This window comes from Megalopta genalis, unplaced genomic scaffold (assembly GCF_051020955.1).
Source record: "Megalopta genalis isolate 19385.01 unplaced genomic scaffold, iyMegGena1_principal scaffold0060, whole genome shotgun sequence".
NCBI lineage: Eukaryota > Metazoa > Arthropoda > Insecta > Hymenoptera > Halictidae > Megalopta > Megalopta genalis.
Window position 1 is genome coordinate 582,984 of NW_027476129.1, and position 25,193 is coordinate 608,176.

Here is a 25,193-nt window from a genome sequence, read left to right on the forward strand (position 1 = left end):
TTAAAGAAATAAATATTATACCGTTATAACCAAGATGAGTGAGACTAATAACAACGTGGATGACGAAAACAGTGATGGTTCTTCAATACGATTTATTAACAGAAAGTGTGGTTCAAGAAGACGTTTATCGTTTTCCTCGGATTCATCTGATTGCAACAGCACAAATTTCGCAACAAACACGTTGATTGGGAGGAAAAGAAGTTGTAATCCTGATAAATGGACACGAAATTTACAAAAGCATAACAGAACAAAAGGTTTGGCATATAGGAATAGGGGAGGAAATTTAATACCTGCAAAAACATTTGTCGATATAAAATGCAGATGCCGCCAAAAGTGCAACCAAAAAATTTTTTCAAATGAGAGAGAGACTGCCATGAAGGCATTTTATAGTTTACATAGTCAGCTTGACCAAAATATTTTCTTAAGAGGTTGTATTAAAGTCAACGAAATAAAAAGAAGGCGCCCCACGAATGAAACTAAAGAACGAAGATCACATTCTTTTACATATTACTTTCGAAAAGACACACGTGATATTCCCGTTTGCAAACAATATTTTAGAGACACTTATCAGGTGAGCGATGGGCGGATATACAAATGTTGTCCTAAAGAACAAGTTACATCTTTGGTTAATCTGCGCAAAGGCCATGTTGCAAGCAATAAAATAGATGACACAAGTGTTATAAAACATATAAAGTTATTTCCAGCCTACCGTAGTCACTACACTAGAGCTCATAATCCAAGACGACAATATTTAGATCCTGACTTAAATATTAAGAAGATGTATGAACTATAAGTCACAGAATGTGAAAAGGAAAATGTAATACCAGTGAAAGAAAAGTATTACTATAATGTGTTCTCTACAAAATTTAATTTACATTTTAAACAACCATCAAAGGATACGTGTCAAAATTGTGATGCTTTGCAAATATAAATTCAATCCTCAGACGGTGAGGGAAAGAAGATGGCAGAAATTGAAAAGGAAACTCACTTAGAAGAGGCTGAACGGGCTCGCAGTCAAATGGCTGCCGACCGAATGGCAACATCAGAAAAAGTTTTCTTATTTTCTTTCGACTTGGAAGAAGCTTCGGCCTTTCCCAAGCTGACCACATCCGTAGCTTATTATAAGCGTAATTTATATGTTTATAATTTCGGATGTCATGAATTCAGTAAAAATATAAGCCACATGTTTGTTTGGCCAGAAACTGAAGGATCTCGTGGGTCTCAAGAAATTTCATCTTGTCTAATAAAGTACATAAAGACTTACGCTACAAACTTTGAAAAAATAATAACATATTCGGATTCGTGTACCGGGCAAAACAGAAATATTAAAACTGTCTTAAGTTTATTGAAACTTGTTCAGAGTATGGAAATAAGAGCTGAGTCAATTGAAATGAAATTTTTGGTAAGTGGGCACAGCTATTTGCCTAATGACTCAGATTTTGCCATTATTGAGTCACGTGCGAAAAAAAATCAAAACATTTTTTCACCAGATGATTGGTACAATATAATCAAAACATGTAAAAAGAAAGCTCCATTTCATCTAATCCAAATGACCCACCAAGATATTTTTTCAACAAAACCTTTAGAACAATCAATCATTAACAGAAAAGTAACCGTCACAGGCTTTCCAGTAAATTGGCTTAAAATACGCTGGATAAAATTAGAAAGGTCCAAACCCCATCTCATACAATTCAAATGTGATTATAATGAAGATACAGAATTTAAAGCCATTAATTTAAGAAAATCTGTATCAGGTAGACCGCAAAGTTTGAAAAATATATATCAGCCTTTATTATATCCTAAAGGCAGAACTGTGACAAGGGAAAAATGGAGAGACATGATGGACCTGCTAAAATACATTCCTCCTGTTGAACATGATTACTATAAAAACTTGACAACAAATCGAAATGACGAATCCTCACATCCAGCTGATGAAGAAGACATTATTTATAATATTTCTGATGAATTAATTACAAATAATATAATATAACAGAACTGTGAACATTCATTTTTATGCAAAAGCTGTAATAAAAATATATAATAACTAACTTTTTCTGTAATAAAAAACTTAAAAATTTAAAGACTGAATTTAACTTTACTACTTTTTTTCAGTTGCCAAATTGATTAACTCCACCAGTCACATAAAAGCTGTAACATTACTGACGATTATTTTTTGTGGCTATTCTTTCTTATTAATTTTATACAGCGTCAGATGAAAGCTATATCTGTATTTATGCATTCTACATTATATGTGTGAATCTATATTATAACAGGAATTTTAGAAAACAATGTACATCGTTTCATCGCGTTTCTCAACTTTTTCTTTTATGGAGTTAAGCGATGTGTGCACTGAACGGCTCATTTACTGAGCCTTTTCTAGTTATCATCTGCACACTCATCTAATTACTGTGTCAATCTCTGTGCACTGATCTAATCGCTATAAAGAGTGCTAGGTAAATACTAAAGTTCGAAAATTGTATGAGCTTTGGGTATCATAATTTATTACACATGTTCAGTACAATCACGTATAGCGTATACACATTTCACGGACAAAAAAAGTAATCTTAAATGTAACACGTAGTTTGCTGTAAGAGGGCAATTTGGTAGAGTTTTTTGAATATAATAATTTATTTTTTTGTTTTGTGGAAAGCATGATTTTTGTATTTTTTTTATCTTTATTTGCAAAGTGATTCGTAAGTCTTTTAACAAAATCAGGAAAGAAGGAAATTCTGCGGCTGGAAGAAAAAACACTGCATGTCACATGTTTTCACTTTCGAGATGTTTGTCCTTTAAAGTTCTGGTCACCAATTCCTTTCTTGGTTTTCCACTTATTGAGCTTATCGTATTTGCATAAACTGAAATTTCTTGAAATTGTAATATGTTGCGGTATTCTCTACAGTCACTGAATTATGCCGCGAGATCTAGGACGCTCGGAGCGTGGGCTGAGTCGAATGGTGCCGGCCCTGAGCAACGGCGAGTGCGCGTAGGGTTTGTGCGTCGTGCCGAGCCGTGAGTTTGGGGAGTGGGGAATGCCTCGTTTCTGGCTGAGGAAGCGATCTGCCGAGAACGAGGATCTTTGTCGCGTAGACCGTAATGTTGGGTGTTTGGAAGAAATAAGTATAACTGTGACAATTCGAGCCGAGATTAATTCATACGAAATGAAGGAAGATAGCCGCTAAAGACCATAGGGCAGCAGGCGAAATAATAAAGGACAGTGCTGGCAACAACTGGCAGCGACCGTTCTAAAGATATGTCAAGACTAGTGACCGGCCAGGATCCGCATTCGTAACTGGGAATTTCTGATCAGTTTTTCGGTAAGTCTCATTATCAGTACGAATTTCTTCATTTACATTTCGATGGCTCGGACACCTTCTCTCGGCTGGGCTAATTATTCGTCAGTGCGAATTATTACACGCCACGTGCGTTACGCATATGGCGTCTTGAGAAAGCTTGCGAAACTGGAAGCACGTGTCTTCCACGTGGGCAATCGCTTCTTGCGGATATATGGCGTCGCGGCCATATTTATTTATATTAATATTCGGACAACTTTTAAAACGCCATAACTTGCTTAGAACTGGACTGAACAACTTGAATTTTGTTATTGCTTAGAATGATTAAAGAAAATAATATATGATGAAATATATATAACGAAGATTTAAGAAATGCATTTCATAGATCTCGGTAATTTATATGCATGTTGAAAATTTCAGCGGAATCGGTTGACTTTGGTATAAGCGGTAAACAATTAAAGATCGCAAAAATCGCAGTTTTGTCCTGATTTTTAATATTTCTGTCCAATAATTGTGAGAAATTGCTGTTTTAAAATTTGTTTAATGCTCGTAACTATGACCTTGCGTTAACTGATTTCGATGAAATTTTCGGCATGCATGTAACTTATCGAGATCTACAATACGTATTTTTTTTAATTTTCGTTATAGGCATAGAAAAGTTAAAAAACGAGAGTTTTTCAGTTTGTAACTGGTAGGTTTATTTTAAGTGCTCACCTTTTCCCACCTCTTTATACACTACGTTCCACTCTCTTTTCTTACGATGTTCCTAATATATTTTCTTTGCAATATGTAAGCTTATTTTCTAATAAAATGTCGCTTTATGGGCATGTCTTGTATTTATTTCTTTATTTCTAGATATCTGAAACTGTTTCTTAAGTTGTTTAATGTAAGTATCGTATAACATACTGTATAGCGTACCTGATTATACATTCACTTCAGATTGATCCTCTATAACTTGAGATATTATTTTATTGTCGTTAAGAATATGAAATCCTTTATCATTTCCATCATTTTTAATCACATTTTCTACATCGCACTCTACGCAGTGTGAAATGCACCTTGCAACATTATATATATAACTTTGTGATTACAGTTTGTTCGCTATCTGATCTTTCATGCAAAGATGAATTACTTTCACCGACTTTTAGAAGCTGTTATTCATTTTTATTCCTCTATTTGTGTTTGCTGCATCACCTTCTTTGCATTTTAATATGTTATCTTTATAATTTTTTTATGATATATACAGTAAATCTACCAATGTTATATTTACGAGACAAGGAATTAATTGTTTCTGAAGCGTCTATTAATTTCAAATTTTTCTTCAATACAAAGCACCACTCTTTTTCTCTTTTCGTTTGATTTGTGTGAAGACGTAATGAGAATATAGTTTCTGGACGAATCACATAGATACAAGTAACTGAATTAAATCGTTACTTATCTTACATTCTATGCAGGAAGACTATGCTAGAATTTCTAACTAAGAAACAAAAACAGTGTGTTGTATAATGGGTATGAAGCGTAGACTGGAGTTGGATAAGAGGAGCATCGTTCCTGACATCCAATTGTTGGTAACGGGTTACTATGTTGGATAAACACAGTCCAGATAAACGGTGTTTTACTAGTTCTTGTACTAGTTGTTCTATCATTAGTATTTATTTAAGATTGATGTCGTTTTGAAATCTCTATTTTATACGATTTTAAGATTTGTTTATAGTATGTATTTTTTTTTGTTGCAACTTGAACGTCCGAATTATATATAATATATATTATATATTATCAAATATTTCAAGATTTAATGAAAAGTATTTGTTTAATATAATGTTTTACAAGTAGTGTATAAACAAGGATTCGGACCTGGACAAACTAATCTAAATTGGAATCGAAATTGCGTAGGAACCGTATCTTATTAGGCTTCCCTCAATTTATTTTCTTTATTACATCACCGCCCAATGCTTCATCCTGTAGCAAATGATAAAATGTCATGGTTAATAGTAAATCAAAGACCTATGCATATAAACTGTGAATTGTTTAATAGAGTTCGATGATGTACCTGCGCTGTTGTCTGTTTTTGAGTTGAAGTAAATTACCTCTCAGATGTTATACCAACAGAACTTTTATGATTTTCATTATTTTTATCGGTTTCTTTGCTTTTGTTACATGCTCCACTGCCATTAGCTTTATCTGTTTTTTCCGCTTCTTCTTCATCGTTACTACTCTCTACTGACAATAACTATTATCTCGTCATTATTGAAGGGTTTTACCGGTCTATTAGCGAATAATGTTTGCATCTATAAAGTAGCATGCGATTATTCAATCTGTCAAATCTAATAGTATATTATCATTTTTAAATGAGTTTGTTTGCAAGTATACATATACTTCTGTCTTTTCTTTTTGTGCTTCCTCCTTTCTCTTATCACAATAATTTTTAATTTCTTTCCTGATATTTCCAATATCTGCAGTTGTTTCAGTAGTTTCCAAACATATCACAAGTTCTTTTATTTCACGACTATATGTAAAGAATTAATTGTAACAATACAATCGAGCTTATAATGGCAAATCAATATTTTGAAATATTACATTGTATATGCTTGACCTCTGTAGGTTATTAAAAGCGTTAGTGTTATTTTTGTTAACAAATTTACCTAATGCTTTATTTAGATCATTCACTGTTAGTATTGTTCATAGGTTTTTATTTTCAACCAAACTGGTGTCCTTTTAGTTTTGCTTGTATGTGGTTTCCACAAAACCTTAATTCTCCTAATTAAAAAACCAAACAAATTTTACCTTCGAGCACCTTGTAGAATATCGCAATTTTTGTTTACCTCAGTATAGCTCATAATGTCAGTCGTATCCTGGAGTACTTACCGGAACTTCTTGTTTTACAGAATACAATTAATTCGTGAGAATTAGCAACTTTATCACAATATTTCTGTGCCAATCTAAAATACACATATTATTTATTTCCATTTATTACTTGTATTCGTTAATATACTAATAGAATCTTACCTGGTCGAATCGAACCGTTCTTTATTTTTCAAGTAAATTACTTTCAATCGAATATACGGCAAGACCGGTTGCTTCGGGTGATTTGACAATTGTTCCGCGGTACTAGGAATCAATTCATTTTCTATGCGTCGGTCGACGATATTAAAAACTGATTCTGATAGCAATCTATCATTATTACTTTTTATATTTGTATCATTAAGGACCAGAGTGTCAAACACAAATGGTCTAACGGTTTTTAATTTCAATTTCTTCAACTTAAACTTATTACCGTTTACGCTAAGTATGACAATGCGTTTGGCCTTCGATTCGCCTTCGCATAAAGAAATCGCAATCTGTAAGTGCGTTTCTTAAGCAGTAGTTTCTTATTTTTCATGCATCATAATTAATAAATAAATCTAAAAATATACCTGTTTGAGAAATGTAGTATTGTCTTTTAGAGATAAACACGTGTATGCTACAACATTCCTGTTCCCCTCCCCACACAACAAAGTCAACAAAAGAGGGAAGATGGACTTCCGAAGTATATCCACGTTTAAGACATGGTGCACGTTTTTTTATGTAAAACAAACAAATTAAAGCATTTCACCTATGAATGAAAATCATTTGCATTAAAAAAAAATGGAAAGACCTCTCAATACATATAGGGATCTCATAAGTTCACCTTAAAATCGTTCAACATCCGTATTAATTTATCATCGTTCATGCAGCTTAAACCAAAAATTGCAACATTGTATTACCCATTTTTATCATCAGTGGAGGAATGATCATTTTAGGGGTGGCTGTCCATTTTCCAAAATAATTTATGAAACCAGACACAGACAACAAGTCCATTTGGCCCATTTATTCCACAACCTATAATTCTGATTATAATTACTAATGGCTGAATCAATGTTGAAAAATCACTGTACTTAAACTATTGATATTATATTTCTTACTTGGATGGTCATTTTTCCCGTGAATGGAAAATATTAGCATGTCAATATTAAAATTTGGATCCTAAAAATTTACAGTTTTAAAAGTACAGTGTGGGAATGTTAATTCTGGCTCGCTCAAAAATTGGATGTTAATTGCTCTGATGAAAAGACAATAATTAATATTTGTCGTACTTCAAATACCATCTTATATTGATATTATCATATCTTGCTAACCTGGGACCCATATAGTATTTATTTAACAATTCCATACATTTTAATTCATCAGAAGTTGTTGGTTTCGCATCGTGAAATAAATCTCCACAATGAAATATAAGGTCTACATTTTTTTCTTTGCTACATTGAAGTATTTCTTCAAAAGTATTAATGCTCTCATCCGATGACTCTCCTGCTTGTATAAATTAATTATTTGCAGTATATATGTGCGTGTGTTGCTGTCAACGGCCATGATGCTACCACTGAGTAACCACATCAATGGCCTTGCCATTTTTTAATTACTGTAATGTCTCCAGTTACATTTCGAAATATGTATTCTTCGATGCATTCTCGGCATCGACTAGTGTTTGATGTTTCCAGGATTACAGAACCATATCCTTCACAATGACAATCTGCCTCACTTCTGTGGTTTCCTGCGATGGTATGCCAGCAGCCTTCAGGAAATAATTCTCTTTCTTCTGCTGCCACTCGAGACCAACATTTTTCACACAATTTGTATTCTTCAGCTTCAAACACGAGTTGCATTTTCCTTATACATTGGCATATTAAGAGATCCTCGTGCACCTCTGGATAATCAGCGGGATTTACTTCATCCTGAAAGTGATTCCAATTTTTAATTTGTGTCGGACGAACTATCGAAGACGAAGGAGTGTTTTAATTTATCCTGATGTTTCGCGATTAGGTGTCTGGTCGCATCTGTTTTTAAAATTGCATTATTTATATCCGACATCTACTATCTCGTATGGCCCGATGTAACGTGGATCGAATTTACTTGTTTCAGGTTCTTTTTACACATGGACGTATTACTCCACCATAAGTTATGTCGGATTAGCTCACTTATCGTAATTCCCGAAGATTAATTCGTGGGATGTGAAATTCGTAGCTTCGTGGACGGAGGTATTTATATGAAATCATGGCAAATGGTAAGTAGAGGTCCCATTCTTCATATGACTCGATGTATTGTTTTAGATGTTCTGTTAATACAATATATGGCTCCTTTTTAACGATCCATCTCGGCAACATGTAGCATTAGTTTCCCAAGAAACTAGTGTTTTCATCTATCGAAATGGATTTTGGTGTCTCACGTATTGCAATGAAATGACTCGCGGACGCGTCAGCTATTATCATGGCTTTAATATCTGATAAAACAACTGCTAACCAATACTTTTTTAAATTGTCTCGCATAGTTAAAATGTAGCGATTTCCATTGATTGTTTTTGGAAGTAGTCCAAATGTGTCGATGGCAAGTTCGTCAAAAGGTTCCAGAGATATTGATATTTTTCTTTTAACCCTTTCGGTACGGAGGACCTGGCCGCGGTTATACATTCGTGGAACGAGGAAGTTTTCCGCGAGAGTGGTTGCACTGTCCGACAGCGTAAACCGCGAAAACATGTTTTGCGGCATTCATAGAGATCTCGAGCGTGATTGACACTAAACTTTTCATTCGGACCGCGACATCGGTGACTGATGCGGAATTTAACGTGTTTGAAAAACATTTCTAAAATGTTTATACTGCTTTGTCGTAACCTAAACCAATCCTCGGCAGAAAACCGATTTCGACGGTATCTTATCTCGCGGATCAGACGGAAGGACAGACAAAACAGGCATAGCGCTTAACGTTTTAAAATCATATCTTTTTCTTTACAGTACATTAATTAAAGTAAATGGCATTGATATAAATAATATGGTCCAATATTACAAAATTAAAATAAATAACAAAATTAATAGTGTAACATAATAAATAATAAAAAACTAATAGTGAAATATAATCAACGACAAAACTAATAGTGTAACTTGGTGTGATAGTTTTCGAAACAAGGGGAAACGCGCAAGCCCACATTACATTGTTCGCACTGATACTTGGATTCACGTCTCACACCACCAGCCGCACATACAACACATCTTCGTTTTCGATCTTTTTTCCCCGACTGATATATCGAAGGAAAATGTCCCCCTGTGAGCCTTGTGGGATAATTACTTCCTGACTTGCTGCACCGATGATATTCATGATTCTTGTGTTATTTTTCTAATATTTCCTTAATCAACTGAAGGTGAAATTTCGCCATTGAGATTTGTTTTTTTGTGGTGTGCTTATATAGGCAGTATGCGTTTCACACGCAAATGTCGATCAAGTGGAAAAAGTATTTGCGATACCACTTTAAACTTTTGCGCGCGCGCGAGTTGCATCGATAGTAATTATCACCATATCTGATTTATCGATTGTACCCATTGAAGAGTTATAATCTATTACGCATTTGGGCTTCAGAATAATTTCATTTTTTCTTCACTTCTTAGGTACTTCTGAAATTTCTTTCTATCAAACCATTTCATTGCAAACAGATTTTCAGATGAGCGGAACACTGCCTCTCCTTTTTTCAATTTATCAGTTATTTTAAGCATCTCTTTCCGTCTTCTTTGCACAGTGCCACAAGCGTTCGTACTTTTTTCGTGGAGTAGGTTGAACAATATGGGACTGGAAAACCAGTTGTCCAGATAAATAGTATGGCCTTTGTTTAGAAAAGGTTGCAAAAGCGACATTACAATGTTCCCTGGCTTTCCAATATATTGATATTCGGTAGCTACAGTAGCACTAGCCCCACAATAAATGATTATATCTTGGATATAATCCGTCTTGCAGTCACAAAGTAGGAATGATTTTATACCAAACCTACTCCTTTTCGAGGGAATATATTGTTTAAACGAGAGACGGCCTTTGTAGAGGAGTAGACTTTCGTCTATACATAACCGCTGGTATGGCTGAAATGCATTGATAAAAAGATGTTCGTAGCATTTCCACTACTTCATTTATTTTGTGTAAACGATCGGCAGTGTGGCCGACTATGTCCATAAAATGCAACATTTTCAATAATGAAAAGTAGCGATCTCTACTCATAATTTTACTGAAAATATCGCTTCGGAGAATCTTATCTTTAGACCAATATTCATTTAAGGATAACTTTTTGGTTCGCGTCATTAATAACGACGCAGCAATAAAACAATATAATTCATCCACTTCCATCCCTTCTGAAGCGTTCAAGTGATATCTTTTGAGCTGTTGACACCGGTAATAGTTTGTTTTTTGCACAATAAATTTAACTAAATCGTTAGAAAAAAGCAGTCTGAAGTAGTCCAAAATTCTCGACGAACGATTTAAATTGTTCCCTACTACTCCCGAATGATGTGGCGTAAAATCATGAATTTTTGGACTAAGCTTCTTTGATGTCCATTTGATGCTAGAAGGAGTATCAGTTCGTACTTCAGGCTCTACTGCTTCTTCAGATACCGAGGTGCTAAGTACACGTGCTCGATTGTTCCTCCTTTTGCGAAATGCTAAATTATATTGATTTTCTTCATCAGAATCTCTTTTGGAATCAATGATTTCCTTTATCCATTGTTCTCCTTTCAAGCGTTTTACACTCATCCTGAAGGGAACTAAATTCAAATTGTAAGTTATACATTAAAAAAATTAACGATATAAGCAAACATTCCAATTTGTTTTTCGTAGCTTATCTATATATTATAAAACATATATAATTAAGGCACGCTATTGACTGTTACTAATTATATATTATAATGGAACGATTAGAACAGCCGGGAATTTTAAACACAGAATAGTAAAGTAATGTGTACTATAGAGAGTAATCATACCCACATAACTTTCCGTTGGTGCTGTTAACGGTGCCCACATAAAGTGCCCACATAACTTTCCGTGGATGCCGTGAATAGGCGGCGGTAGTACTGAAAGGGTTAATTGATTTAAGGTTTCCGTTACACCCTCGTGACCTGCGATTAATCTACTGCGAGCTTCTTCTATTAATTTTCATCGAATTTCATCTACTGGTGTGACAATGTTATCCGTGTTCGTAGGTTGTGGCAAAACTGGGCTAATATCTGGTTCGTCTCCATCAGTTGAACTGCTGTTCTCCTGGGATTTAGATTCGTAATCAGGTATAGACTAAGTTATACTTGGTTCACTGATCTTGGCAAGTGAGATTAATGGTAGATGTAATGGCGTAGATGAGGCTCCTGGGAGATTGTAGATGAGTGGAGTTTGCATCATTGTTTCTTCTAATCTTGGCTTCGCTGTTATCACAGTTTCATCTATTGAATTGCGTTTGCAAATGATGCTTGGGTCGTCGATGTGGTTATTTCGCTATTTGGACGTTTGGCTCTCATTGAGAGTGTGGGTTGTGGATGACTTAAATGAATTTAACGCTGTCTTAAATTCCCACGTTTTCGACGTTATGTTCGACGTTCTTTTCCTGTGGCTGAATAATTATTCTTGAGCTAATTTAAAGTATGTGGAAGATAAGCTGTGAAAAATATGTCAGGAATGTTCTTCGTATGTCACACTTCCAGTGAGCATTTTCTATGACTTCAATCAACTGTCTACTTGACATTATTAAAACCCCAGAGTAACTATGAGAAGAAAATAAAATAAAACATTTGTCTACAAACTCCTATTAAAATTTGGACGAAACACGCCTAAGTATTCTCCATGTTTTTTATTATGTTGACTTATATGACTAGACATTTTCAGAATAATAGAGAATGTTACTTTTCATCTTTTGTAATACACTGGTTTATATACACTTGACTAAACCAATTTCACACTAACCGATGATTTTCGAAAAAGGATTTCATAATTTTGGTATTTTAAATAATGTTGTACACATAATAAATCTCATAGGTGTACTTTAAAAGTAGCTGAGAAAATTCTTTTTAATGATAATATAATAATTTAAATCTCTGTAGTTTCGGGAAAATACTCTTTATATTATACTATGTTGTAATGCCACATAGTGTTTGTTTTCATTAGTTTTATTTAATCTGATCTTATTTTTAGTAATAAATATTTAGCGTTATTTATAAAACTTACATTTGTAGGATAGTAATGCATAAATGCCAGTTGAAAACGTGATCATTTTTTTATATCATTATACTCGAGGTAGGAAAGTTAATTCTTAATTCTATCAATTCATAATGAGACTTAATTCTGTTTGTACTATGCACAGTATTGAACTATAAGAATTATACATATATCTGTTTGAACTGTTCAAACGAACACGGTAACATACAGTGTATTTGTATGTATTATAATAAGTTTGCTCGAAAAAATTTGAACGCAAATTGTTATATTAAGTTTAATGTACAATTCATAACTCCTACTATCGTATAGTTTAAAGCTAACGAGAAGACTTTTGCGACGAACATGCCCGCACTGTTTATAGTCATCTCCTCGTCAAATCTGAATAGTGCATATAGCGGCTTGAGTACGAATCATGCATAATTAAAGTGTGGATAGTAAAGTATTATTATACTACTTTCATGCTTACTATAGCGAAGACAACCTGCAAAATTGACATCACTTTTTTCATCACTTTTTTAAATCGTGGGTTTAAACATCAATGTAGAGTATTATCAGAATCTGAATCATAATGTTTTATGTGAAATATTATATAATAGAATGAACCATCTACATCTCACAGTTGTATGTATTTACGTAACCGGAGGATGAAGTTTTGGAAATGTGTAGTACCCGGGAAGGCTCATAAAGTGCAGAAATAAGTTAAATGTTCGACAATTTCCAAAATTACTAGTTTGTTATTCTTCTCAAATTTCCAAATATGTTGCAAATGTATCTTTTCGTTGGGAAGGATGAATTGGAGGAAGGATTGGAAGGATGAATTGGATAGTGGACTGTATGATACAAAACGCTGGTGTAATAACGCTAAATATGTTTTAACCAATAAGATTCGTACAGAGGAGGTTATAGATGATATACAATAGAATGATGAAATGTGATGATGTGTCGTGAAGGTCATGAATGATACGATTAAGCGATCAATTTATGGCTATAAAGCTGTATCGAAATTTGCAAGCGCAATCGATTGTAGCGAAGCTAGGCTGCAAGCGCAAAAGTATTACAAGCGTAATGTGAATTGCGCGCACAAGAGCAGAGAAGAATTTCAAGCGTAACTATATGTATCTACGTAACAGTAGCTGATAACTGAGATGACAAATGAAAACTAGCCACGGTCGCGGTGTGAGGGCCTATTTATTTCGTTGTGAATATTGAAAACTAAGCAGCACTGAATGTTCGTTACAGTGCACGAGAGCAATGTCCTAACGAACAACGTTGTATGGGAAACGACGGAAAATAAATAATTGTCGCGCTAGAATTCTTATGCATCGATCCAAGTGATACCAGTAAAGAGGAGGTAATCGACTGGCGATTTAAAATTGATCGATTTGATTTTAGACACACGGGGCTATTTTCTTCAGTGCACTGGATCTGTATTGGAAAATTTATAGTTGGGTCGGGTTGTTGCTTGACAAATTTCCAATATTCGGAATCAGCAACGGAATCGCCAACATCTAATTTCACCACAAATGAAGAGTTGCATTAAATGGAACATTCAGATTGAGAATACTCCATTTTTTATTACTGCAGAGCTGTGCATTCTTGGTAGTTTGCAGGACATTTCTTGTACTCTACGCGCCCGAAATAACTAAATGTGTTTCTGTAATGGTTATAATATATGGAGGAAGAAAAGCAGTACAACACCCACTCTTACGTTATTCATCGAAACCAAATTATTCGAAATGCATTAATGTTACTACTGCAGCTTGGTTTCAGTAGTCGAAGACAACTATGGCTGGGCTATTAATTAACTCATATCTTTCGATATTAATTATAGGTAAATATAGCCATTTTCTTAAAGCATGGTCACAACTATCAACCTCAATTTCCAAAGTATTTCGAAATTTGGTTCCAAAATTTCAAATAGTGTGATATACATAACCAGAAATGTAACCTGCAGTGGATACATTCTCAATAAACCGGCAACAAATATTAATCACATAATGAAAAATACCAAGATTGCACGATTCCTACTAAACATTCAAGTGGAAATATAGAAAGCAGGAATTTGTTTGCTTGAAGATTTACGGCTTTAATCATCAGCAAAAACCGATTGGATCAATATGGAGATTGAGTGATGCAGTTTTCATGCCAAGATTCACGTCAGTGTTTAGCAGATATCTCGAAGACTGGTTCTTCTGCTTGAGACTTTGTATGGCGCGATTGCGGAAGTAATCAACAAGAAAAGGAAGACTACATTGATCTGAATTTCGATGTACTTTTGGAGCAAGGATTTCAGATTTGATATTGGATCTTTCATACCGAACTTTCCTGGATTTGGTTAACAGTCTGAAACATTTACTTCTCGGGGTGAACAGGATCGGAAGTGATTGTGCGAAGTCGTGTATATTATCTATGAATCAAATTGTGCAGTAATGGCACTAAAAGTCATGTAGAAGCAAACTTGAAATCTGAATCGGTAATTTTTATTTACACGTCATTATTTGCTGTTGCTTTCCATTAGTTAAAAACTTGCAACCATATTTGGATAACAAGCAATACAGCTTCAGAGGATTGATTGCCTTGCTACTTATTTCTACATTCAAATCCTACTGCCACTAGAGATATTGCTTTCTTGAGTACGTTGATCAATTTACTGTCTGCTTCCGATTCTGACACGATTAAATCAAATACTCTAGATTTATAAAAATCCATGTTTATATGATCAATTTGGAATATTCATTCGATGAAATTGATAATGCAGATTTTCTAGTTGTAGCAAATTTTGCGAGGATATAACCTTGTTGTTGTCTATTAAGTAAGCTGCAAAGTTAAAAAGTAGGTATGTCGAATCTTTTCGAGCAAACTCAAGCATTTATAGTATTACAGAGTTAATGCAATTAATAAACTTATTTCTGAGGTTTTTCATAGTAGTGTTATTGGTTTAAACAGGTCTGTGATTTATATCGTACAGTATTTATCGCAGTTATTCTTGTGAAATGAAATCGCGTTGTATATTATGTGCTTGAATACGAACGCTGTCTATTTCGAACCTGCAATTTGGTACTATCACTGATTGTGAGACACTGCATTGGTTTAGGTTGAAGTATGGAAAAGACTCGGTCAGGAAAGTAATTTTTCATTTTTATTGGAGGTTTTGTAAACGTTTTTAAAAAAGACAGAAATGGTAAATGTTTATTGTTTACATAACAGTGCAATAGATTTCTCGCAATATTTTGGGTCGTAACATTCCAATTTCAAAAAATCCTTCTCGCTAACATTGTTTCTATGTGAAATGAAGTTATTTGCATAATTTGGGCTTGATCGAGTTTCGGAAATGCGTTCGAGACTAGTTTCGGAATGACAATATTTTTTAAGTAATTTTGACATTTTCGAATTTTGTGAACCTCATAGATTATTTAAAACATTATATTTTATATAGGACAGTAATTTAAATAGTTAGAATATTCAAAAATCTTATTTCTCTTTAATCAAAAATAATAAATTATCTTTGATATAATTAATCAAGTTAATGCGAATGAACTCCTGGGGCGAATTTTACTTCTCTATTATATCGTATTATATAGATGCTATTTTTATCGTTGCTATATAGGATGCTCTTTTCTACTGGTACGTTTCGAAATGTGGTTCTGATGTTTTCATGACACTCAACAACTATCTTCTACCATCACGGAAGTTGTCGAGTCGTCTCATCGGATACAGATAACGGTTTTGATTGTGGTAGGCTTCAGCGTGGTTCGTCGTGATTTGGTAGAATGACATCATCCATTGGTTCGTTGAATTCCAAGAAATTTCTGAGAATTTACCTTGTCTTGGTATTGGAATTTTAAAGTCTAATGAACATTCGTTGATACGTAATACATATGTGGCATTATTGTTAATTGTACCATTATTTGTTAATTAAATTTAGATCTTACATGTGCAATTTTCAATTTGTTAGTGTGTACTATACGTAGATTACCTCCAATTAGTATTTCTATTCGACAAGATTTCTACAACTTTGTGTGGACCACTATATTGGCTACAAAATTTTCCTATTTTAGACTATTTCATAAGTTAAATTAAATCTAATGGTTCATAAACTTCTTTAATTAGCAAATTTGAATTTTGTCGTCGTTTTCTATTTAACATTTCACCATAATTTTTAGGACTAGAATTTATTATATCGTTCGTCGATAATTGTTCGACAGGGATTTCAGGTTGTGACGGTGCTTCTTGAGCTTCGGGAGTTGGGATGCGTAGATTATCTTCTCTTTGAAACAAGGACGTTTCTTCTATCCTTGTCCTTTTTCGTACTGGATCGAATATCGGCGAGACCTTTGACGAGACAGAAGATGCTTACCTTTTTCCTAATAACGGGTTGTATCTCGAATATCCATCGTTCGTTGTCTCTAGGTCCATGTAGTCGTCGATGAGAAGGTTGAGGGGGTTGTCCGGTGGCAGATACACACGGCTGACTAAAGGGTTCGACCTGAGGAGCATGATGCAGGCGTGGGTCCCCAATATATGCCATACCGGGAACGACATCCACTTTCTTCCTTGATAATTTCCATCAAGTTGATCCATTTAGGGATGGCTTCATATGATTTCGAACAATCTTTGGAGAGGTGAGGCCTTGCGCATTTAACACGTTCCGGGGGCCGATTGCAATTAGAAGAATAATGGCCAAAAGCTTGGCATCTGTAGTAACTGAGTGTGCTTGATCCTGGACATGTACTTGTCCCTGGCCCTGAATAGGAATTTAATTTTGTAAATATCCTGGTTTGAGGTGCCCATTGAGAAGTTGACTCTGTAGACGGTTGAGTCTTCAATGAGAAAGCAGGCTGTGGGATTTATTCCTTGCAAAATAATTTGTTGGATTATTTCCTCGGGTGTGCAGTTTGGAAGACCTTTGAGGACCATTGCCATTGCTCTTTCGTTCTCGATTGTGAATATGTAGAAGGTGATATTTTTAGCTTGAAGACCTAATTTTAGTTTTTTGAAATCTTTGATGGTTGAAAGTTAAATGTGGACATTCTTTCTGTTATATTTTAGTGAAAAACTGTTGCCATAATAGGCAGTTAATTCTTTTTCGAATTTATCAGCTGAATATTTGAGAAGTTGTAAATATAAATGGGAGGTGGTTTTTGTGTTGGAGCCTCCGGATTTGCAACAATTTTTTGTCTAGAATCGTTTGAAGTTTTACAATGTGTTGTCGAGGCGTGTGGCTTGGCAACAGCAGATGTATTGACTACGGGCTTGTTGTTGAAAGAACTAGCGTTACTGGAGTCGTTTGGATTGTCGAGCGCGGTGAAAAACGCGAAACGATTATGAACAGGAATGTTAGGAAGAACGGGGAAGTTAATGTTGAAATCATTTGAATCTTGATCGGTATTATTACGTGCTGGTTTGAATTTAGTACTGGTGTTTCGGCCGCAATAGTTATGCCCGCTAACTCGCGACCTTGCGTATGACACCACCGTTGGTGTGTTCCGATGTGCCGCTTGTCAGGGTCTTCTGAGAAGTGAGGTCCCTTCCGTGCGCCGTGCCCGTAGTCGCCGCTGACGAACGACGCAGTTACGCAGAAGGGGGAGGGGGCTCAGCGTCTAGCACGTACTCCTTCGGGGGGCGGAAGTCTGGCAAGCATGCGGGAAAACCCAAGGCCTGCGTTTGCACCTCCGAAAACCGTTAAGACGGTCCGCTCTTCTCGCTGCTTGGAAACCTCGGGTCCATGACGCTCCGGCTCCAAAACCCGTTGGAAAAAATACGCAGGCCTTGCCACCCGCTTGCCAGATGCGAATCCGTTGTCCGCTGCGCCCACAATGGTGCTATAAATCTTGTTGGTCAGCGTCGCCAACAACTGGATTCAGCTATAATGTGTTTTTTTTAGAATTTTTGAGTTTCGTGTTAGCAGGAGATTTTTTTAGTAAAAGTCTGGATTGTGTTACGTCCCGCGAGTCTCGACGCATAAAATATATAATATATCGCGCGATTACCGCGGCTAAGACGTAGATCGCAACTTTTGGGGCACGCGACGCGGTTCTTTCGCGTATCCACTGGGCTTCACGAATAACGCGCTGCGACGGGTGTACAATTCAAACTCTAACCTTTATCGGAGAACCTAATTTGTCGGTCGATCGCACGCCGGTTCGCAATGGTCCTCAGGAATTTCGGGGTGCTGTTCGCTCTCTCAGGACGGCCGTAGATTGATGTTCGGTGCAGACTCCGGTGGCTGGATCGGCGACGAAGGTGTGCGAGATTACCTCGATGACGCGTTCAGAGTACTGGTGCTTCGAACGATACGGCCCGTAAACAAAAGCTTTCGCCATCTTTCTTAGTTGATGGCGACGACCGGCGCGTTTCGGCATTCGTTATTTGTTAAGCAAGAATGTAAGAAGGACGGTCTTATCCCTGCTGCGCCCAGATCATTCGGGGTGAGATCGGTACAAGCGCTTTGGGAATAATGTCGTTAATTGTATTACGCATTCGTGCAGATCATTCGGGGTGAGATCGGTACACACGAAGGCGGAATAGTTTCTAAGTGAATATGTACGAATGTATTGCCGAGTAGGGAGAGAGTCTAGGTAATTAATGATTGTAGAAGTAGTAATAACTAAAACATATTCTAAGATATTAACGATACAAGGACTTAGTTACTAACGCGGTGATTTGAGTTTGAATGAGACTTTGAAATAGAAAAGAGACTTGAGTTGAATTAGGGGAATGGCTTGCAGAAGGAGATGACTTCCCTCGCTGGAGCCCGGAACGAGTCTGATCGGTTGTGCGGCCGCTCTGAGCTCCTCCGGTCCTCGGCGGCCATCTTGCCGGTAGGTCCTGGTGGGGAGTCGTTGTGGTGGGGCGGTCGCCGGAGTGGGGCGGCCGCGTTGAGCGGGTGACGTCAGAACTAGGAGCGTGTCTTTGACGCGCTCGGGCGGTAGATTCGAGAGGTACGACTATACTAACTTATGTTAACGTGGTTATATGCTATACTCGATATCGCTAACTTATTCTATACGTGTTTCGTATAATATGGTCTTACTATTACTACTTATTGCTATTCGGGTATATATGTATGTATATATATATATAGGCTTACCATAATTACGAAGAGCCAAACCGGGACGCAGAAGAGAAAGGGGCTCATTTTCATTTTGCTTTTCGCTTAATTTGTGTTTTTCATATTTGAAATGCAATCAAAATTATTATGAATTGAAAACATATTAATAAATGTGAATATATTTTTTATTAAAAAGAAAAAGAGACAAAGTACAATTAATACAAACAACACAAAAAATTTGCCCGGTTTTATTGTTCACCCACGCTTGCTTTATATTTTTCACTAGAGTGCACTTTCTTCAGAATCGTTTTGTCGTGCTTAATTTTGTCATAAAATTCACTGCATGACATGTTCAAGTTGAGTTTGCACGTAAGCAAGGCTTCCACAACGCATTCTTCCATCCTCCCCCGATCGTCAGACCACATTTTTTTTATCTGTGAAAAAATTCTTTCCACTGGCGCTGAAGTACCGGGTAGACACATAGCAAACTCCACAATTTTTTTTAAATTTGGCACCTCAATATGCTGCTTGTGAAAATGGGTGAATAGCTGGACCCATTTCTCGGAGTAATTAGCTTCATTAGAATTTTGGAAGAAGCTTTTTGCCAATAACACCTCATCAAACAGCTCATCAATCATTATTTGGGTTTTCGATTGAGGTTTTTGCATTTTATTTATATTTTCTGCTGCTTTTTCGATTTCACTCCAGTTGAGCTCATTTTTCAAGCAGATCCACTCAAAATCTTCAGCTCCGTCGAAGCTCTTTTCCCACAATGTTAAATACGATATGCAGCGCTCATAAAAAGCGTGAACGTCACTCATGAAGTTTTCGACATTTATGGACTCTTTCAATTTATTTAAGAGCTGTTTAGCTGCTTGTGGAAGAAATTTGTTTTCCATCCTGTTTTGAAGATTGGTTTTTAACTTTGCCAACTCCATACCTACATCTGTCGCCGTTGAGTTAGTCTTCTCCATAGACTCAATGGTCTTGTTGAATACATTTAACTGTCCGAGCACAAACCAAAAATAAAGTGCTCCAATTTCTGTTGTGAAGAACTGTCGCAATGCGAGCGGACAGTTTACTTGAGCAAGAAAATAAGATTTCAAGCCTTCGTATAGCTGCAGGATCCTTTCCACAGCTGGTAATAAAGACAGAAATCTTGTATTTCCATGTTTCACTAATTTTTTGTACTCGATGTCAGCTGTCTCACAAAACTCTTTTAAGTTTGTGACGCGTACAGTATATATACAAAAATATTTGTATATTTTAACAACGATAGCCTCTATTTCGACAGGCAGACCATCAACTGCATGTTGAATTGTATTGTGAATGATGTGTGCGCTGCAACCAATGCCTTTTATGTTAACGCCGAGACCTTCCTTGAGCCTGGAATAGACGTTGTTGGTGCCCCGCCTGTTTACCCCTCCGAAATTCGTATTACAGTTATCACCACAGAAAGCAGCCACCTTGTTTTCTATTTCGTGTCTTTTGATTATCGACATTATGTGATTTGCCAAGATTTCAGACGTTTCTCCGACGACAGATCGAAAATCGAGTAACTTTACAGATATACCTCTCACAGGTACAAAGTACCTCACAACTATTGGTGCCAATTTAACATCATGTCTGTTTGATGTATCTGTTGAAATGCTCAAAAAATTGCATTCTTTTAGCTCATCGTGTAGTTCATCTCTTGCCATCGGTGCGATCACTCCCGTGATGATCGCTTCGCACTTGGTACGCGCAGACCCGAATTTGGGCTCAAATAGCTTCGATATTAATTTTGAGAAGCAATCAGATGTTTTAAAACTTATATCGTGCATTGCTGTATGGAATGCAAAAGTAGCTTCTTTAGCAGCAATGGAAAGTTCATTTTCTGCGGGTTCGACATTTTTGAAAAACGATGTTATGGTAGATGAGCTTGCAATGACACGTACGCTGGCCTTGTGTTTCGAGCACTTTAGATGATCCTTGATGTCCGCTCTTCCACCGTGTGCTATTGAAAACTCTGATAAACACTGTTGACATTTCACTCTGTCGTTATGACCGCAGAGCTTTTTAAGAAACGGATAGTCATTTTCAAGTTCTTTTGTGAATGTACAATTTCGTTTTGGCATGCTGGGCCAGGAAAAATCGTACGATAAATATCTGTTTCGACGAAAAAAAGTCAATACAATAGACACTAAATACAACACAGGCGGGCGACGACGACGTAAAAAAAAAAACTGAACGCAACACGGTTTAATAGTGGACACGTGCAGTAGACAAGCTTGCATGTGCACAACTGACTGAGGTAATAAACTTTCACACTCACGCACGCAGTCGGTATCACTCGTTCTCGCTCGCTTTTGTTTCGTCTTTGGCGCGGGTGGCACGGGCGGCGCGGCGGGGCGCGGGGGAACGATTGGTTGGGGTGTCGGTGCTGTTCAAGTTTGACCGGGACGCCGGGACTGGGATCTCAAACCGGGACGTATGGTAAGCCTACCGGGACGCCGGGACTGGGATCTCAAACCGGGACTATCCCGGTCAAACCGGGACGTATGGTAAGCCTATATATATACATGTTCTTATGCGACTAATTCAATACGTCGGAGGACGTAACACCCCCCCCCCCCTTGGGAAAAGAAAAATGACGCTGGTTATTTTTCTTCCTCGTCTGTATCGGTGAAGAGGGATGTTTTCTTATATGATATGAACTTATTAGTACGTTTGATAGAGTTTTCGAACTTCTTAGAGTCTCTAGTTATCGAGTCCATTGGCTCTGCCTTACTAACTAACACATTGTCTATGGGGATGCACTCCGTGGTGGTGCACTGAGGGGCCACTTCACTGTCACTTTGTTTATTCTTTAGGTACAAGCGTACGGGCGTAGCGTCATCCTATACCAGGTTCCATGGATTTTATATGTCGATGGAATCAGCTCATTGCATATCTTCTTCGTTTCGGTTTTTGTTAGAATATGCGTTCTCGGTGTTAGGAAAAATGAGTCGTTTCTATATGTGACGGGAAGCTCGGCCGGGGAAATGTGAACCAGTGATATTGTGTTCCTGAGCACTTGTTGTTCCAATACGCATTTCTGCTTCATAATATCTTTGTAAAGTGCGATTATTTGGGATTTGAGGTGCTTTTCGACGTATATGAATTTCGTGTTTACGTACGTGAAGATATCTAAATTGTTGATTCTGGTTCTCGAAATGGATTTAAATTTTCCTTCTCTTTCAGTTTCTAATAAAAGGATTTTCGGATGTTCCGTTGTGATGAGTGTATACCCGCAGATTTGCGTGCGTCCTGTGCTTGTGGGAGCGAAGGCTGTGTCGCCCGAGGTCACTGTGCACGTCGGAGTTCCGCGGTGTTCTTCCGAGAATACTTTTGTTGCTCTACCTTCATAGAGAACTTCGTACTTGTTGAAGGGGCACCGATCCAAGGGCAGGCTGTTCCAGAATGTAAACCCATCTTCCGGGTCCATGCAGTATTCCTTATCGAGGGGGCAGCGATGTCCAGTAGGCAGGTATATTTGGTTAGAGAAGATCTTGACCGGAGTGTTGAAGCTTTTAAGGGTTATCCTTATTATTGCCTGGACCTACCACCTTGTCTCATGTGCCGAAAGGGTTGTGCCGCCGCACGTTCCGTCTTGCAGGATGGATCCGGCCAGGGTAATGCTTCTAACTGTTGTGCTGTTACTCATTAATCCGGCCAATTGTCCGGCGGGGGGTAGGATTAGTATACCTGAACTATGCATTGTTTTGCAGGTATCCCGCGGGGTATTAAGGAGGTATTGTTGGCGGCCGTTATTTACTATGGACATATGCGAGTGCATTCCGCAGTAGTAAATCGTACGGTCTATCTCCACTTTGCACTGAACTGCCGTGGCTTCCTCGAAATCGACTAGTTGAAGCAATTGTACACTCGTATTTTGGATCGTTGGTTTGTCGTCGGCGAGTTCGCAGGGGGGTCGGTCTACGGTAGAGACGGTAGTGGTATTCAGCGTTGAGCCTCCGCAGTCGTAGCCTATTAGGGCCGTGGCTGGTCGCAGGATGGCGAGCACGAGGAGTGTCTGCATCTTGACGGTGCTGGATGATGAATGAAGGGTCTCCCGGAGCTCGCTCGCGGTTATGTATTGTCTCGAGGTTGCGCTGCTATTGTTCGTGGGCGAGGTGGGGGAACACGTCACTACCGCGCACTGCATTCGAGTCACTGGACTAGGGGCGCGTTTCTTCCGTTGGCATGTGGTACAGGCATTAACGAAATCCTGTACCTCCTTCTTTAGGGTCGGCCAGTAATATTTTTTCCGGATTCGTCTATAGGTTTTCGTGATTCCTTTATGACCGGCGTAAGCGGAACAATGGTTTTCGTTTATGATTTCCGGGCGCTCGTTCGAAGGGGATGGTGAGGGGATGGTGAGGGATGGTGACCTTATGTTCGCAGGCGAAAATTTGGACATTGGTGTTGGAGAAAAGTTCAATTAAGGATTTGTAAATCGCCGTCCAGGTTGTATCGTCTATTGTCGTTTTTGATATGCTGAAGGAGTCTAATTGGAGTTCTGTAGTAACGTCTAGGATAGATCTAAGAGAGTCTATTACGTCGTCGTGCGATGCCGCGTGGTGTTGCGTCGGTTTTATTGGGAGTAGGATTAAATTTTTATTACCGATGTTTAGAACCTTCGCGCGAGCTAACGTAAGGTCTTTAATTTTGGGGATTTTCCCGGAATTGTATAGGTCTGTCGTGCCTTCGTCGATCGGTAATCCGTTCATTGTGATAAATGCTATTAAATTGTCGTTCCTCATGATGAGACGGTCGCCGTGTGTTCGTAAGTATCCTCGTAGTAGATGTTGCGGGGGTGTCGTAATGTTCGAAAAGGTCTCCGTCGGTTTCAGATTCCGAGTCGGGGCTTGATGTTATCGCCATCTCGGCGGGTTGTTGGATCGTCGGGATTGGTGAAGGGGAGGTACGAGGAGACGAATCGCGTGCAGGAGTCGGGGATCGCGATGTGGACGGAAGGAGTGGCCTATTGAAAAATGGTGGTTGCTACGGCGTCGTTGGAGGGGACCGTGGTGAAGGCGGCGGAGAAGAATAGGAGGTGGAGGGAGAACTTGGCAATGGCCGACGGCGGCCAATGATCGGGGAAGGCCGTCGCGAGGCGGGGACGGGTGGTTTCTTGACGGCGTCGAATATACCAGACGAGTTGGAATCGGTGGAGAGCGGGAGAGCGGACATTGGATTTCGTGATAACGCGTCCGCGTTGAGATTAGTCTTGCCTGTTTTATATATAATTTTGTAATCGAATTCTGCTAGCTTGAGACGCCACCTGAGTAGCCTGGATGTAGGATCTTTGACTGAATTCATCCATACTAAGGGTTGGTGGTCGGTGATCAAATTAAAACGGTGTCCATATATATAAGGCCTGAAATACTGTGTGCAATAAATAATCGCTAGGCACTCTCTCTCTATAGTTGAATAATTAAGTTCCGTACCATGTAGCAGCCTTGAAGCATAGGCAATGGGACGATCTTGCCCTGGCTCGCCCTGACTGAGAATACCGCCGATTGCAAAACCCGAAGCGTCTGTGGTGATATTGAATTCGCGGTCAAAGTCGGGGTACTGAAGTAGTGGCTCCGTGGTCAGAATTTCGCGGAGAGTTGAGAAAGCTTGTTCCTGTTCGTATTTCCACGCGAATTTTGTGTCTTTTCAGTAACGTCGTCAATGGTTTCGCGATTTGAGAGTATTTCGGGATGAACCGACGATAATATCCCGAAAGGCCCAGAAATTCCCTAAGCGATTTTATATTTTTGGGGACTGGAAAATCCTTGACTGCCGCGATTTTCTTAGGA

The 25,193-nt window shown here is 37.9% G+C and overlaps 1 protein-coding gene and 1 long non-coding RNA gene across 2 annotated transcripts; one reads left to right on the forward strand and one right to left on the reverse strand.

The window, feature by feature from the left end:
- Window positions 1–2,907: 2,907 nt before the first annotated feature.
- LOC143261656 (uncharacterized) lies at window positions 2,908–24,806 on the forward strand. The gene is made up of 4 exons (XM_076527947.1): window positions 2,908–3,314; window positions 8,226–8,367; window positions 22,776–23,018; window positions 23,115–24,806. The coding sequence occupies exons 2-4, from the start codon at window positions 8,358–8,360 to the stop codon at window positions 23,252–23,254; spliced, it is 393 nt and encodes a 130-aa protein (XP_076384062.1). The 5' UTR covers window positions 2,908–3,314; window positions 8,226–8,357; the 3' UTR covers window positions 23,255–24,806.
- On the reverse strand, window positions 4,572–6,689 carry LOC143261658 (uncharacterized). The gene is made up of 3 exons (XR_013035746.1): window positions 6,297–6,689; window positions 6,156–6,229; window positions 4,572–6,047 (listed from the first exon to the last, which is right to left on the reverse strand). It is a non-coding gene; the product is annotated as an uncharacterized LOC143261658 (long non-coding RNA).
- Window positions 24,807–25,193: the final 387 nt, after the last annotated feature.